General features: G+C 40.8%; 1 protein-coding gene across 1 annotated transcript in view; it reads left to right on the top strand.

Annotated features, from left to right (window-relative positions):
• The window catches only part of tln1 (talin 1), a 103074-nt gene that overhangs the window by 37154 nt on the left and 47648 nt on the right, over positions 1-18272 (top strand). The window contains exons 10-22 of the mRNA XM_034896973.1: positions 1053-1157; positions 2850-3005; positions 5631-5732; positions 6193-6269; positions 6892-7072; positions 8868-8981; positions 9102-9210; positions 9554-9762; positions 11081-11179; positions 13890-14057; positions 15422-15716; positions 16556-16722; positions 17448-17576. Coding sequence (XP_034752864.1) covers positions 1053-1157; positions 2850-3005; positions 5631-5732; positions 6193-6269; positions 6892-7072; positions 8868-8981; positions 9102-9210; positions 9554-9762; positions 11081-11179; positions 13890-14057; positions 15422-15716; positions 16556-16722; positions 17448-17576 — 1911 coding nt within the window. The remainder of the gene's footprint in view (positions 1-1052; positions 1158-2849; positions 3006-5630; positions 5733-6192; positions 6270-6891; positions 7073-8867; positions 8982-9101; positions 9211-9553; positions 9763-11080; positions 11180-13889; positions 14058-15421; positions 15717-16555; positions 16723-17447; positions 17577-18272) is intronic.

The raw sequence follows: 18272 nt of genomic DNA, 5'->3' as shown, positions 1-18272 counted from the left end.
ATTGGCTGCTTAGAAATTAAGTGTTAACGAGCAGTTGGACAGGTGTACCTAATAAAGTGGCCGGTGAGTGTATATCAGAATACCATGTGAGTTTTGGGATTTTTGGCCTTACGGTTGCTGACTTGTGGTCATTTATGTCCAGAGCCACGCCCCTTTCAAAGTTCATTGGTCAATAACTTCAAATGTAATTGAGATATGGACATGCTTTTAATTAGCCTGATCCATTGATGATTCACTGAAAATGAACATTAAGCTGCACCTGTGTGAGATATTTCAAGTCAATCGGACTTATGTGTGGGGGGCGTGGCCTTTCTAAGTTTGCATTTTGAAGCCTTAATTACAGCGCCACCATGTGGCCAATTGGGTTCATGTTTCAATAGAAGCACACGCAAACCATTTCCAGTTAAAACAGACCAACTTTGCGTTTTGAACCCTAATAAACTGCAAACTATACATGCGCAAAGCTACGCACTGTCGCACATTTCTAGGGCTTTTATTTTGAAAGGTAGGAACGGACAGAGTGTCTCAGGTAAACGGCACCTATGTCAAGGTTGAGAGGAGTGATAACGTTTTTCGTCTATACAGCTTTCTGTTGCTGTGTTATGATACACTTTAAGTACACAACGCAAATTGTCTTTTATTTAGTGCAAAAATTCCAAAAAATCAATCTCGTTCTGGAAAAAGATAACTAGCTTTGTTGGCACTCAGAGCTGGTTTGTGTGGCTCGGGTGAGGGAAGTCTGGGGTCACCCTGCTGGAGCTACTGCCCCCACATCCTGACCCAGGATAAGTGGATGAAGATGGATGAATGGATATTGCCGTGTGATATTCAGTTTCTGAAAAATACTGTATATTAAAATATTCACAAATGAATCGCACCAAAATAATGTCCCCATTGTCTAAAGGCCTTTAAGCTCATGTTTAGCAGAAAATATCTACCACTTTTGTTGAAAACAGGATATACTGTTATATGCAGGACAAAACAGAAATGATGTAGCTATACAAATGTTCATAAATAATGAGTTGCCACAAATTGTTTCTCTGTCTCTACAGGCACACAAAAACTGTCAGAACATGACGGAGATCGAGGCCAAAGTCAGCTATGTGAAGCTGGCGAGGTCTCTGAAAACCTACGGAGTGTCATTCTTTCTGGTCAAGGTGAGACCAAGGCTATCACTCAACACCTCAGAACAGCAGCTTGATATTTGACATTTGAGGCTACGGAGACATTTTAAGTTGCGACCACATACTGTGGTTCAGCTCAGTAATAGAAGCAATTTGGAGGAAACGTAGATATCCTCTCAGTTTGAGCTACTTCGGGTGATAAATCAGTGTGATGCTAAACAGATTGCATTTATGTAGTGTCTAAACAATCTGCCTCATACACCAAGTCACAGCCCAGGCACTGGGCTAGTTCCTTCATGAGCAGCATTGTTAATTAGTGGACAACCCTTTCTACCCCTATTATTTGATACATTGTAAAGCTGCAAAGATCAGTCTATTAATCATCAACTATTTTATTCATTGGTTTGAGTACAAATTCTCTGAAGTCAGCTTGTTTTTGAGCTTGAGTTGTGGACAAAACAAGACATTTGAGGACATCATCTAGGGCTTTGGGAAACAATGATCCCCATTATCCGACATTGTCTCTGACACGTGCTAGATTTCCTCTTATAAGTCAGCTTTATTTGTAGAGCACATTTAAGCAACAAGGCAATTCGAAGGGCTTTACACAAAATCAGTTAAAAAAACAGAACAAAAAACAGTAAAACACATCAATAAACTTTTACAAATAAAAACACAAGAATAAAACTTACAGTGCAGCATAAGAATTAAAAAATTTAAAGAAAGGCAACATCAAAAAGAAAGGTCTTCAGCCTTGATTTAAAGAAACTGAGAGCAGCAGCGGATCTGCAGGTTTCTGGGAGTTTGTTCCAGATATGAGGAGCATAGAAACTGAACGCTGCTTCACCCTGTTTAGTTCTGACACTGGGGACAGAAAGTAGACCTGTCCCAGATGACCTGAGGAGTCTGGGTGGTTCATAGTGTACTATTTGTTCTAAAACAAATGAAAAAATATCAATGATTCAGGGATTTAGTATTATCCTTATTGGGATCGGCTACATAAACCCGGTGCTAAAATGGCCTAAACGACCAGTATCTACCGGCTCGAAACGCAACGTGGAATTCGGTGCCACGGAAACACCTGCCCTGCTCTCTGATGCTTTGAAACGGACGTTAGAGGCAACAGAATTTTTGCTGCTTTTGACTTTGGTTAACATTACACTTGGCAGCAGGTAACGTTAGCCTACTTTTAGCCAGTAGCTAAATTAAACACAAAAAAAGTTGTCATTGAATCGTGCAGGCCTAATCAGAGGCATTTCTGATATCTGTATCAGAACATCTCTAATTGAGACCAGTGATGTTCTGGCACATTTGGTCACCTGCTGCAAAACCCTCCAGTCTGGAGCCGTGCATGGATCCCATGGCGGTTTATAACGTTTCCAGTCAGGAGGATTTCTGTATCTCCTTTGTAGTAGTCCTTAAGAAATACAGCCGATTCTGAGATTTCTTTACCGGGGTGGAGATGTGCGAGGGCCATGACATCATCTCTGTGATGATGATTCCCAGGAATCTGAAGCGCAGCTCCACTGAAGTAGACAGGGGTGTGTGCCTACTTTTTTTCTAAAATAAATAGGGAACTGTACACAAGTTTCAGTTCATGATTTGACGGCTTGCAGGACTATAGACAAGCAGCAACATGTTTTGTATTGGAAATTTAAATGTAGTAACATTGACGGTTTATTTCCAGTCCGCACTTTCTAACGGTTCCCCTTCCACTTCCTGCAGGAGAAAATGAAGGGCAAGAACAAACTGGTGCCCCGTCTGTTGGGTATCACCAAGGAGTGTGTGATGAGGGTGGACGAGAAGACCAAGGAGGTGATCCAGGAGTGGAACCTGACCAACATCAAACGCTGGGCCGCCTCACCCAAGAGCTTCACCCTGGTACGTTCTCCATGTCATTGAGCCTGAGCTGCTGCCCCGAGGGAAGCTTTAGTCAGTGTGTTTACATGCAGCTTCAAAAAGGTTCTCATAACTGGGGCTGGGTACCTAACTCAATACTTTTGAGGCACTCTAAAGTATCGAGTATCAAAAAATGCCTTGTCATTTAATAGCTAATATCAACACCTAAGGATTAAATCTCAACCTTAATTTTTAAAGGCTGTCACTTTTTTAGTTCTTGTTTTCTTTTTTTTAGGTTTACATTTTCTAATTTATGATCTTGTTCATTTTGTAATTGAGATTTCTGAATTTTTGTTAGGTTATATGTTTAAATAAAGTAAAAAAAAAAAAAAAAAAAGGGATTAAATCTCATCAGCATCAGCAAGCCAATCAGCATGCAGCATGCTTCTACCAAGATCTAATAATGTCTGTGATTGGCTGTCCAATATTACACGTCACAGAGGCACGCAGGAAACTGCTATAACAGTCATGGTATTGGTATTAATACCGGTATTGAACATTTTTTGAATGACACCTGGCCCTACTCATAACCCGGTTAACAAACCTAGAGAACTCCTTTAGTAACCTGTGTTCCTGCATCTACGTATACAGTACACCTTACCAGGGGTAAGATCTGGTTATTATCTGTGCAGGCTTTTTACTGCCCCTCCCCACTCTGCTGAAGTGTTTTTTGACCCAGAAACAATTCAAATTATTGCTACAACATAAACAATACAACATGATACAACAAAACGGCGTTGGCTGAATCATCAGCTGGCCATCAGCAGCAAAAAGCCTGCGGTCCATCTGTTTTACTCCCCGCCAGGGTAGCAGAGGACATTGGGAGATGGCTAAAAACATTGTCAATCTCCGATGCTGTCAAAAAAAAAAAAAAAAGTGCCACCTACTACACCAGAGGAAGGGTTACTTCTGTTAATCTTCCCATTCTTCCCTGCTCATGTATACGGGCAGAAAAGCCATAACCCAGACATTCACTTAACCTGAGTAAGACTATACCTCTTACTGCTGTTTATGCAAAGCATTGACTGTAGCACAGCTGTATCAGAACTCTGTTTACTTTCCAACCCTTACCTGTGCTAACAAAGTTTATTTAGTGTGACTTAATGACATGATTGATCTAAGCTGCTGAGTTTCCCCTGCAGCGAGTCTGGACGTCCCAGTGCAGCACTCTTTAGCCGTGTTGAGGCACGACTCGCTGAGCTTGCATGGGATCCCTGTCGTAACTTTTTACTAAATTGCTCGACATGTGCGGTCCTGCAGGTGCTTAGAGAGCAAACTGCACATTTAAAATCCTTGCTGTGCTCATTTATGTACACATGGTGTTTTTGGAATCATAGTGCTGCATTCAACATGCACCACATTCCTCGACAATCTTAAACTGAGACTTGGTCATTCTGACATTCTGGCACAGCCCTAAATGGTTTATATATAGTACATAATACAATGTGCTAGTTGATGTGAGCCTTGAATTCCTTTGCCTGAAGAATGACATGTTAGAAATCTTGGATTAGTTAGGAACTCAGACCTAAATGTTAACAGCTGAAACTATTCTAAAGGGTAGCTTTGTTTTTTTTCAACCCTGTTTTCCTATGTTTTTGTGTCTAGGTGACTGACGGAAACAAAAATCTCATTAAGTGTATTAAGTATTAACTTAAGTACTAAGCGGTATCGGTGCAGTCGTCAGTCAACAAAACAAGCCTATCCCACCAGACTCCCTTTTATCATTGTAAAATACACTTTATTCAAAGTCGACAGAAACAAAATAGAACTATGAAAAGCCGGTTTGGATCGTCTTTCCACCGATATAACATGTGAAAATATACTGGCTCTATAACCACTAAAAGTACCGTTTTTTTGTTGGAGTCTGGTGGGTGGGTCTGGAGAGCTGTTTCTGGTTAAACAGAAAGGTCTTAAAAGGCCCATCTCCTTAGACATCCTTTCCATGATGTTGACAGACACAGTCAAAGGGGTCTCTCTTAATATAGCGACCAATCAGTTTCTTAGAAAAATAACATAGGACTGCAGGGTCCAAGTTGGAAAAAACAATATCCCTTTAAAACAATTCTAAATGTCTTTGTATTTAAACAAGATGTAGACAACCATTTCAAGCTTGGAACTTGTCTCCCAACCAGGCTCCTGTAAACCCATTACATTTTTATCAAGAGTATGATGCAACCAAGGATGTTATTGGGGCAATAGGGCAATATTAATGGTGCTCGGGTGATTGATCTGGTACCACTTTGCTGTCTTGTTAATGTTTTGCGAAGGGGTGTGGGTGCGGCAGACCATTGATAGAATCAACAAACACACAGGAGAGAGAAGATGGACAGCACTGTCCACCTTCTGTTTTCTGTCTTGTGTGGACAACTGACTTAGTGTGATACAAATAAGATAGAAATACTGATAACTGTATGTTACTACAGCTTTCACTGTGGATGCACGGAGCTGCCATGTTGGATTTTGAGCTTGGGGTATGCGGAGGTTGTCCGAGTGCCGAGCTCGGAAATCCGAGGTCAGGGGGTCGTGTTTCTGACTTTGACCTCAGAAAATCCGTCTTCCGAGTACGGAACCCACTATAATCCGGGTTTGTTCTTTTTCTGCTTTCAGGACTTTGGAGACTACCAGGATGGTTACTACTCTGTGCAGACCACTGAGGGAGAACAGATTGCTCAGCTTATTGCCGGCTACATTGATATTATCCTCAAAAAGGTAAGAGTCAGCATGGTTATGGGACAAACATTATATATCACAATAGTAAAATAGTTTTAGGAATACTAACTTTGGACACCCCTATTTGTTTTCTCTTCTTCTTCTACAAAATAATATCAATAATTATTTAGTTGTAGCCTTTTCTGCTTCATGCCTTACCTATAACCACCGTCCAACTTCTAGATGGTAGAGGTAATGTAGAGTCTTTTGAGACAACACAAAACCTATTGGATGTCCACTCCTGAAGCATTTGAGTTGAACAACATGAATGAAGAATTTCTTCTAAATGTGATTTCTTAAACTCCCCAACAAGAATAAGGATATTTAGCTTGTCCCATTATTGTACTGTGCTGTGTTCTAGTAGTGCAATGGCCGTTCCACAACTTGCATGTTGGAAAACGGACAGACCATTAGGCCACAGCCATAGATTTCTTTTTTCTTACTGTCTGTCTTTTAACAGAAAAAGAGCAAAGACCACTTTGGCATGGAGGGAGATGAAGAGTCAACCATGCTGGAAGACTCTGTGTCACCCAAGAAGTAAGTGTGTGTGTGTGTGTGTGTGTGTGTGTGTGTGACCTGTGTGTGTGACTGATACAGCATACTGTGGTTAATCATTTACAAATACTGTACGTTTGGCTACACATAAATATTAGTTGTTTAAATACGTGTAGACAGATTCACCAACTTGACTTACCTATGTCTCCTACTGTCTAGTTGTTATAATCCAGAGGGTACACCTGGGTTCTCAAAGGATTCCAATCCCCTGACTAGGATACCTGTTACTAAACAATTCTTTTTATGTACCAATTTTATTTTAAAAAAAAACACAATTTTTTTGTTTGTTTTTTCTCAGCCGTCTCTGTATAATGTAGTTGTTCCTGTGTGTCTTTACTAAGTGTGACATTAGACAGCCAATCACAGATATTATTAGATCTCGGTACAAGCATGCTCCATGCTGATTGGCTAACTGCCGCTGGTAAGATATACTTCTTAGATATTGATATTGGGTATTGAATGATGAGGTAATTTGTGATACTCCATAGTAGAGGCATTACGGTCGATGCCTAAAAAGTATTGAAATCAGTACCCAGCCTTAACTGAGAGACACAAAGAGTTGGTAAAAGATTCTCTTTTCCTTTTCTTTCTCACATTCCTCCAGGTCTACAGTGCTGCAGCAGCAGTTCAACAAGGTGGGCAAGGTGGAGACGGGCTCAGTTGCCCTGCCAGCCATCATGCGCTCGGGGGCTGGAGGTCCTGAGAGCTTCCAGATGGGATCCATGCCCCAGGCCAAACAGCACATCACCAGTGGACAGATGCACCGAGGACACATGCCCCCACTGGTAACACAAAGACAACTCTCACTAAAGGCTTTAACTGGCAGTCTGTGAGAAACTGTGAGCCGAAACGTCTGTCTCTTCTGTAGTAGTAAGACCCAGTGGTGGAAGAAGTATTCAGATCCTTTACTTCAGTAAAAGTAATAAAACCACACTGGAAAATACTCTATTACAAGTAAAGTCTGTAAGTATCACCAGGAAAATGTAGATAAAGAATTACAAGTAAAGAAAAATCCTCCCATTGTAGAACGTATAAAGGATCCGAACAGTTGTGTGTTTAACGGTCTGATCATTTCAGCTAGACTTGTATATTACTTATACTTAATATGTCTGTCTGAACTACTATGCTACATCATAATAGAACTAGAAAGTGGCATGAAAGGAAAAGTCTCAAGTAAAGTAGAAGTAACATTTGGACTTAAGCACATTACTGGAGTAAATACACTTAGTTACATTACACCACTGGTAAGAACTTGTATTATAAGTTTACAGATACATCATGAAACCTATGATGAAAAAAAAAAACAGTGGGCCAAGTAAACAACCTGCTTGGACTTTTCAATGTTTTTTTGTTTTACAAAACTGAATCAATGTGGATATCATTTTCTTTTCTTTTTTTGGGATGTTTAAAAAAAGATTTAACCACAAACCGAATATTTTCTTTTTTTATCATTAGGGTTCACAACCAAAAGTTTTGGAACTCCCAAGAAATATGACCCCGATCAGCCAGATGGTGGCGCTGTTATTAACGCAAAGTGATTAAAATTAAAATGCTAATTTAGAAAGGCTAACACCTCATACCGTGAGTCCAATTGACTTGAAATTTGGCACACTTACAGTGTCCGGCTCAATGTGCTCTACAAAAATCCCTCTTTGACAAGAAAGGCCAACATGGTGATTTCTTTGCTAATTTGTGTGATCTTGAAACTAGTAATGCACCATCTACTTTTGGGATATTTAAAAATACCTACATTTTATGTACAGCATTTAAGGACTGAGACAAAATTCTTTCAGAAATGAGCAAGATTGGGGCAACCCCTAGCTCACCTGGTAGTGTGCCCCATGTAGGCTAACATGGGTTTGAATCCAACCCACATTCCTGCATGTCATCATTTTTACCTCTCCTGTAGTCAAGCAGTCAATAAAGGCCAACAAAAAAGCCCAAGCATAATCTTAAAAAAAAAAGAAGAATAATGTGCAAGATTGGTTGACAAGACATAGCCGCTTTCAATCGACATGTTTGGAACGGGTGGAGTTTAGCAGGAAAACCTGATCTATGTCAGTGAAGACATCAGTCACAATGTTCTCAATACAGCAGGTTAAAACAAGACCAGGAAAGAAAGAAATAAGGGCAATGGATAAAAAAGAAACATGGGTCGTACTACAGTGCAAGCAATGCACACTGAAAAACAAAACCAAACAAGGATTTACAATTAGAGTGGGTTTCTTTCCTTACAGTATACAGACAATTTATTCCAGACCTTAATATAGAGGTTGAATTGTAACCTTAAGGAGAAGGTCATTCTCTCCTTACAGTTTATTTCCCTGACAATAGCAATTAAATCCTCCTTAGATGGCGGGTTTATCCCCAGCCACTTCTGTGTGAGGGCTTTCTTGCTCGTAACAACTAGGACTTAATAAAAGTATGTGTCATGGGACATGAGATTATCTTTGCAATCAACTTCCAAACGTAGTACTCATGCCCTCATGCAATATCTTTCCAAAATGGCTGGATTAAAGAGCAGTCCCAAAATATGTGATCATTTTCTGCTGTCACATTGTCAGTTGTGTGTGTCCACAGACTTCGGCACAGCAGGCCCTGACTGGAACCATCAACTGCAGTATGCAGGCGGTGCAGGCTGCCCAGGCCTCTCTGGATGACTTGGATGCCCTTCCACCACTGGGGACAGATGCTGTAAGATCGAACTTTCCTTTATTCTGAGTCCAAGTGGGATTGATTTGTGCGCTTATAATGACAGTGAGTATGAGATCTAGATCTTTACGACCAGAGGTGTTGTTTTTTTCTTTGTTCAAGGCATCCCAAGCCTGGCGCAAGAACAAGATGGATGAGTCCAAACATGAGATCCATTCCCAGGTCGATGCTATCACAGCAGGCACCGCCTCCATGGTCAACCTTACTGCAGGTAGAAGCACTGCTTCACTTTACTCTCTCCCCTTTGCTTCCATTATGTGTAGCACTAGTGATCTGGAAAGCATGCTGACTGTTGACTGCTGCAGTCTTGCTTAATACTGGACCAATGTCAAAGATTGTTGTTCCCATCAGTCACTTAGACACATGACATACTGTATATATATATATATATATATATGCATCACTTGTTTTGACCTAATACTAATTTAGTTAACATACTGTACACGTACTGTATGTGCAAGCTACTGGCAACACTTATGCAGGAATGACCAAACTAGTTTTCCCTTATGCAGTTCTCTATCTATCTATCTATCTATCTATCTACGTGTCTTCAGGTGACCCAGCAGAGACGGATTACACAGCGGTGGGCTGTGCTGTGACCACAATCTCCTCCAACCTGACAGAGATGTCAAAGGGTGTTAAACTCCTCGCCGCACTCATGGAGGATGAAGGAGCCAACGGGCAGCAGCTGCTGGGCGCCGCCAAGAACCTGGCCAGCGCCGTCTCTGACATGCTGAAGACCGCCCAGCCTGCAAACACAGAGGTACACAGCCAGTAGAGCTGGAACAAATCCAAAAGTTACTGCACAAATCATTGTCTCAGAAATAATTGCAATTAACAATATAGTTGTCTTTCAGTTTAATTTTGATTTATTTATTACTTTTTCAAACAAATGAAAGTCCCAGGATACATCTTTTGTTATATATCACTGTCATGTGACCCAGATAATGTGATAACACAAATACACAGCCTATGAAGTAAAGCACGCCTCTTTATCATCTTAAAACATTTTTCTATGTTTCAACAAGTAATAATTGAAATAATAATAAAAACATATAGTCTGACCAAAAACCACTTATCTAATTACAATTTGGGATATTTAAACAAAATCTACAATTACCATCAACAGTTATAACCCTTAAGACATCAGCTAATGTTGGCAAGAACTTGCGGTTAAACAAAGAAACAAAAATTGAGGATAACGTGTAAGGCTGCCTAAGGTCTTTACACATAGACTACACGGGTGATACAATAATAAGCTACTGAAATAATAATTAACATGTTCAAAGATGTAAAATAAATGCAGCACGGTGAATCGAAACCGTAACCCTATGGGTGGATGGCCATCTTACGGCGTCTTTCCGTTACATGGTACCTGCTCGACTCGGCCGCGGTGCCCCGCCCTCCTTTTTTCATCGCAGATTAGTACCGCGGGTCATCTTAGCAGGAAACTGCCGTGACCACACACACACACACACACACACACAGAACGTCAAAGGTGTGTTGCTGAAGGCAGCAAAAAAAAAAAAAAAAAAAAACTTGGCTAGACTACTTAAACACGGCAGATTTATTGAGGACACCCCCCGTTAACCATCTGAGGTGGTACTAAAACAAATACCTATTAGCAAGAAATGTAATGTAAATGTGCTGTATTTATAAAGCGCTTTTCTAGTCTTAACAACTGCTCAAAGCGCTTTTACATCTACAGGAAACATTCACCATCACACACATTCATACACTGTGGCCAGGGCTGCCGTACAAGGTGCCACCTGCTCATCAGATACACACTCACACACATCTACACACCTGCTCATCAGATACACACTCACACACATTCACACTCCGATGCGCAGCACCGGGGGCAACTCGGGGTTCAGTGTCTTGCCCAAGGACACTTCGACAATGACTGCCGGGGCGGGGATCGAACCACCAACCTTCCGATTGGCAGGCAACCGCTCTACCACCGAGCCACAGCCGCCCCTGTACCAGGGACCTTTTTTATGGTTTATCGTAATGGAAAAAAAAGAGTCTTCACTGTGCAAATGACAATAAACCTCTTGAATCTATGTTTTTGGTTTCAGCCTCGTCAGGTCCTGCTGCAGGCTGCAGGAAATGTTGGCCAGGCCAGCGGGGAGCTGCTCTCTCACATAGGAGAGACGGACACTGATCCACAGTTCCAGGTGGTTATCCTTTCATGCTGTTTTATGCTGCTTTATTATTGCTGAGGAGCACCACAAAGAAGAACCTTTGTGGGAAATACTGTAGTCTACGTGTAGTTTAGAAGAGTGTTACATTGGCTATGATCATCAGTTTTTGCTGTGTAACGTTTCTGAGCCTCATTCAACAAAAACATACAGATTCTTTTTTTGAAATGAGCAATTCAAGACAACTTGTAATATGGAAGATGTGACTATTCTAGATCTGTGAAAACCGTACTCTTTCTTAAACTTTCCTATTCATTGTTGATGCCTTATTGGAAAAATGGTTGGGCCTAAAGCAAGATTCTTAGGCTGTGCTTAACCCCCAATAGAATGAGAAAGTTAATTTATGAAAATTGATCATGACTAGTGTCCTTGGTTGTTATGAAACTGTATCGCATGTTCCCCCCGTTTCATATGCATATGTGACAGTTTCTAGGTAAAGAATCCTTCAGTGGTGCCAGATGGAGAGTCCCTTCTTATTATCAAATGCCGGTAACAAATGTGTGAAAGACATGCTTTATTCTAAAAGGCCAATCAAAATAATCAGTAGAGTCTCTTTTCTCATATGAACTTCAGACAACGTCCGGAGAATCAGGTCCTGACATTGTCCGAGGTTTCCCTTTCACACATGTCCGTCACATACTGGAACTAGTTTGTGTGTTGTAGGCGAGGGGTGTCGCCTGGGTAGAGGGCGCAGCAGACAGGACATGACCCAGATTACACCAGTTACGGAGCTGGTTACGAATTTTGACTAAAAACGACTGAGTCTCTTGCCTTTTGAGACGATTTCAGCGTTTGAAGTTCTAGAATGTTGCTGTTTTTTGTTGCCATCGTTGGGTAAATCGCCCTCATTCTTCCCCCTTGGATGTTTGTGTTCTTTTATATATAAATGCAATTATTACACTTAAAAAACTGTGAAGAAGTTAAACAAATTAACAGCACTCACTTGCTCCCTGTGAATTCTTACACTTTGAGCTGAATCCGAGATTACGTTGACCAAGTATTTAGAAGCTGGCAGAGTAAAGCCTGTTTTAACATCCGGTCCAACTGATTCAGACATTTGCGTTTGTACGTACAATACACGATTGATTGATTGATTGATATTTTTTATTTTTGTATAGTGGCCTATACCATACGGAATTACATGACACACAATTCCACAGCTTCCAGTCTAATGTCCACAAACATTCTCCACTTTGCAAGACACTGTGCAGTACAACTCCGTCAGGTAGTGTCCAGATGATTTCAGGGTTGCAGTGCATGTGTGAATGGGGCTTTAGTCAACAAGGTGGTAATAGTAGTAGTAAGTATAATAATTCAATCTGTCAATGATAATTTAATCCAACCCACTCTATGAGATGACTCCAGAGGGAGTTTATACATTAGGGACCAGTGGTGGAAGAGGTATTCAGATCCCTTTTTGTCAAAGCACTAATACCAGACTCTAAAAATACTCTCTTACAAGGAACTCTCCTGCAATGGAAATGTTACTTTTTAAAGGTATTATCAGAAAAGGGACTTAAAAATAGTACTCAATGGAGAAAAACCCTCACATGATCAAAACAGATCTGTCAACTAGCTTAGGGTCCTAGTTAACGTTAAATGGTCCAATCATGTAGGGTAGCTCAAACAAGAAGGTACTTTTAAAGATGATTTTTCGGGCATTTTAGGCCTTATTCATATTTTTCTAGGACTGCTAAAGACGTAAAAGGGGAGGGATGACATGCAGCAAAGGGCCGCAGGGCGGAGTTGAACCTGCGTCCGCTGCGTCAAGGAGTATAGGTCTCTATATATGGACGCACGCGTCACCAGATGGACTAACTAGGCACCCAGGGTAGTTTTATTTGTTAATAGAACATCCGATTTTATACATTACATGTGTACTGTGTGCAGGAATCTTAATGTGGAAAGGAAATAGGAACTAAAGCTGTCAGATGAATGTAGTGGAGGAACTAAAGTACATTATTTGTCTCTGAAATGTAGTGGAGTAAAAGTAGAAAGTGGCATGAAAACAATTAAGTAAAGTACAAGTACCTCAACATTTGGACTTAAGTGCTGGACTTCAGTAAATGTGCTTCCACCACTGGTAGGGTATCTTAAATTCTCCTTTACTCATCAATCATTCCTACAGAATAACTAATACCACAGCGTTTACAATCATTACTTTCATTGTAGTGGGGCATACTTAATAATCAATTGCACAGCTCACCAACTGTAGTTTTTAAATCTTTATGTTGAGGATATGATGATATGATATATGATTATGAAGTTAAAGGATAAGTTGTTCTATAATCATTCACTCACAGACTCTCAGTGATTTATTTAAATTTTAATATTATATTATAATATTATTCTTATTTTTTATTTTTAACCAGTTTTCTTAGTTTGGGTTTCAGTTACTCAAGCTTAAAATGCTTTTTTTGTTTTTCAAATTGGCAGAAATAACAGGGGCGGGGGGGCTGAGGGCAGCATTGAAGAGATGAAGCCTAATCAAGTTAGATTTAGTCTGCCATCCACAGGACATATCACTAGATTTATGATTCATGTCAGATTTCCATAATGTATTCTGGATAATTTTATTAACATCTTTTGTAATTCCAAGAACTCAAATTGGACACCATCTCTACTAACTGGTCCTCCTTCACCAATGAGGCGCTGAGTGCTGATTGTGTGTGTTTGCTGTGGACAGGACATGCTGATGCAGCTGGCGAAGGCTGTGGCCAACGCCGCAGCAGCTTTGGTGCTTAAAGCCAAGAACGTGGCCCAGAAGACGGAGGACACGGCCCAGCAGAACCGGGTCATCGCTGCAGCCACGCAGTGTGCCCTGTCAACATCTCAGCTGGTGGCCTGCACCAGGGTGAGTACTCCAACTTATAGGGTTGTGCAGTATCTTAATTTAATTTGGTGACAATTAAAAAAAAAAATAATAATAATTAATTCCAGTAATGCCAGTAATTCACCTAGATATATTTGTATCAGCAACACCGAAAGCAAATGTAAATGTAAATGTGCTGTATTTATATAGCGCTTTTCCAGTCTTAACAACTGCTCAAAGCGCTTTTACATCTACAGGGAACATTCACCATTCACACACATTCATACACTGTGGCCGGGGCTGCCGTACAAGGTGCCACCTGCTCATCAGATAAACATTCACACACATTCACACTCCGATGCGCAGCACCGGGGGCAACTAGGGGTTCAGTGCCTTGCCCAAGGACACTTCGACAATGACTGCAGGGGCAGGGATTGAACCACAAACCTTCCGATTGGCAGGCAACCACTCTGCCACTGAGCCACAGCCGCCCCCACAGAAAATGCAGGAAATCCATCTTAGGTTCTTCTTTACAAAGGAAATAAATGTGATGTTTATTGGTCTTAGAAAACAATACGTTTTGGGAAAAGTCTCATGATATATTGTCTGTATAAGTGTATTATTCAGCTTTTGTTTTTGTAAAAAAAAAAAAAAAAAAAAAGGTTTATGTATATATTTTTACCAATAATTCAACAAAATATTTTCTGTTCTCATGGTACCGCCGGACGGCGATTACATCATAACAGAGCGAAAACAGAAAATGCAAAAAATCCATATAATGTTCTTCTTTACAGATAAAATTCATGTCAGACTGGCTGACATGTGATGTGCATTCATCTTTCAAACCAATCAGTTTTTAGAAATGTCTCATGATAGATTATCTCTAGAAGTGTAGGATTCAAATTCTGTTTTTGTTAAAGACGGAAAGGAAAATCCCAATACTTTTAGAATGGCAACAAAAGAAAATCCCAAAACAAATCGAATCGGCACCCTTGTATCAGGACAGGAAGTGGCTCGGGACACAAGCATATTGTCCCAGCCCTAGCCCTCTGAGGGAGAGTGTGTCCACTCAGAGTGGGACAATTACCTTCTGAAAGCTGAGGAGAACAGTGAATGCTGCCTAAAATCTTTGGTTTAGTTTTTCATTTATCTTGAACATACAACATACATCACACAAAATCTAATAAAACACAATCATAAACAAATCCAAATCTGATTTCATCAAAGAACAAAAACATTGAGTTTGTGAAGGAGCAGACAGAAGCATGATGGTTACAATATCATATGCTTTGAAATATCCTATTAATACTGATAAACAACTAGCTATGCATATACAGCATACAAAAATTGTAAGTCATACAATAAAAAAACATTTCTTTCTTCCATCCTCTTTAACCCTCATCAAGGTGGTGGCTCCGACCATCAGCTCCCCGGTGTGCCAGGAGCAGCTGATCGAGGCGGGGAAGCTGGTCGCCAAATCAGTGGAGGGCTGTGTGGAGGCGTCGCAGGGGGCCACCAATGACGAGGGGCTCCTGAAGCAGGTGGGGGTGGCCGCCACCGGGGTCACCCACGCCCTCAACGAGCTGCTTCAACACATCAAACAGTACGCCAGTGGAGGCCATCCCATCGGACGCCACGGAGAAGCCACCGACCGGATCCTGGACGTCACCGAGAACATCTTCAGCTCCATGGGAGATGCCGGTAGGTGATGGGAGCCGAGACCAGCGCTACAGGGCTCACCCAAATGGCTTTGGCTGTGTTCAAAACCATTCCCACATTCACTATTCCATATATAACTTAAAAAACTTCTGACCCCGTTTTAGTGTGGAATCTTGATGCTCTTTAAAGTTTAAATCAAGCTGAACACTAACTTTGTATAAGGGCTGGGTATATTAAAAATATGATTTTTCAAGTGGATCTTTATTTGAATGATATCTGTAATGATTCATGAAATCGTTCTTTAACCCGAAGAAATGCGCAGGACCGCGGCGATCTTTGCCAACAATATTATAATTTTAAAACTGTGCAACATATTTATATTTATTATTATGACAACCTCCCTATCCCTTGTTTTGTGAAGAATTTCGGCTGTTGAATGAATGTTGTTTTTATGTATGGATGTGTGCAATATAGTTTCTTTAGGCACCGCTGGGCAGGGGACACTCCCAGTATTGTTGTATTCATTGTAATATAATGACAATGAAGGCTTCTTAATAGGGCTGGGCTTTTAATATCGATATGAGGATAGATATCGCCTTAAATTTGGGATGTTGTGAGTGTATTTTATAGGTTTAAAGGCTGCGTTACACTGAAGTGATGTCATTTTCTGAATTTACCAGACTGTTCTAGTTGTTCTGTTATTTGGTTTTACCCACTTAACCATTATATCCAAATTTTAATATTTCGTGAAAATAGTCAACCCAATAATATTTCCGCAACATGGAAATTGATGTATTTGGTCAAGCATATTGTGATATTTGATTTGTTTTTCCTGTATCGCTAGCTCTACTTCTTATCTTACTTTTTCTTTTACCCACCAGGTGAGATGGTTCGACAGGCCCGTATCCTCGCTCAGGCCACGTCTGATCTGGTCAACGCCATCAAGATGGACGCAGAGGGCGAGTCAGACCTGGAGAACTCCCGCAAGCTGCTGTCAGCCGCCAAGCTGCTGGCTGATGCCACCGCTAAGATGGTGGAGGCCGCTAAGGTCCGCCTTCGTCTTTGTCTTTCCTTTACGCCTGCACTTAAAACAAGGTCGAGGTCGTCTTTATTATGCCTGAGTGGCAATGCGTGATACAGCCCGCAGCAAACACATACAATCATTACAAAACAACAACAATACAGTAAGGATTAATCACTGAGAGCATGTACAGCAGCAGCAACAAGTGAATTTTATTTCATCTGTAACTGTTGCTGCACCTACGGCCAGATGGGAGCAACTGAAAGGCCCACAGCGGAGAGTGATTATAATCTGCTAAAAATATTTCTGCAAGTAAACACACCCCACTAGCTGGTCACGGATCCAGGCAGTAAGAAAGGTAGAAACAATCAAACAGACTTATTCTTTTCCATTAGCCTGTTAGTTTACTGCACGCGTCAAACTCAAGGCCCACGGGCCTAGCAGATTTTGATCATACTACCGCCCCCCTGGCCACGTTTCTTTCCGACGTTTTTGTCACTTTTCTGACATTTTGGGCGCCGTTTTACTATGATGGCTGAGGGACTTTTTTTGGACTCTGTCGACCAAAGTGTAAGTAAGAAGACTAAACAAGACATGCAATAGTACAGTCAAAGAGATTTGACCTTTTTGATCTCAACGAACTCTACGTGTCTGGCCCCTAATTCTCATTTTCCAGTGTGGCCCTTACTGAAGTTGAGTTTGACATTCCTGGTTTAGTGTGTAATGTTACATGTGTGCCTTTCCAACCGCAGGGCGCAGCAGCAAACCCTGACAGTGAGGAGCAGCAGCAGAAGTTGCGAGAGGCTGCTGAAGGTCTCCGCATGGCCACCAATGCCGCCGCTCAGAATGCTATCAAGAAACGGCTGGTCAACAAGCTGGAGGTAATAAACAAAAAAACGGAAGGAGCCCGAGCAAAGAATTGCGAAGAAATGCTATTTACAGTCCTTGATTGTGTTTTGTGTTGCCTGCGCAGAATGATTGGATTGACTAATGGAAGCTAGCTTTACAGGCACTCATCAGGTAGAATTCATTGATTGTGGCGAGTGCAATCCCTTCTCCAGCTGACCATCATTGGAAGTCTAACTTTAGTTCATATTTTGTTAACGGCAAAATATATACATAAATTCATTCTGAATGTATTGTGGTGCTGCAGAGGTGTCTCGGCCTACAAATCGTATCCTACAGACTAAAAAAAAAAATTAGGACCAATAGAAAACTGCATTTTATTATGTCATTCATTTTCACGGGGTGCCATATATATTCAATTTAATGTTCAATTTTTTCAAAAGAAGTTAGCATTACTAGTCCGTACAGTAAAGGATGAGTCTTTTTACCTTATTTGACAGAAATCTATGCATGTATCTATGTTTGACAGTTTGATAAACAAAACAAAAAAGATATACTAAAGTAAATTAAACCCCAGTTAACAAAACTGGTTACAACAAATTATATTGATTGTTAAAGGTCGCATGACATGATGCCTTTTAGATGCTTTTATATTTTATATAGACCTTAGTGGTCCCTAATACTGTATCTGAAGTCTCTTTATATAGACCTTAGTGGTCCCCTGATACTGT

This window comes from Etheostoma cragini, chromosome 16, assembly GCF_013103735.1.
Source record: "Etheostoma cragini isolate CJK2018 chromosome 16, CSU_Ecrag_1.0, whole genome shotgun sequence".
Classification (NCBI taxonomy): Eukaryota; Metazoa; Chordata; class Actinopteri; order Perciformes; family Percidae; genus Etheostoma; species Etheostoma cragini.
The sequence above is the reverse complement of the archived record's forward strand: the minus strand, read 5'-3'. Positions and strand labels throughout refer to the sequence as shown.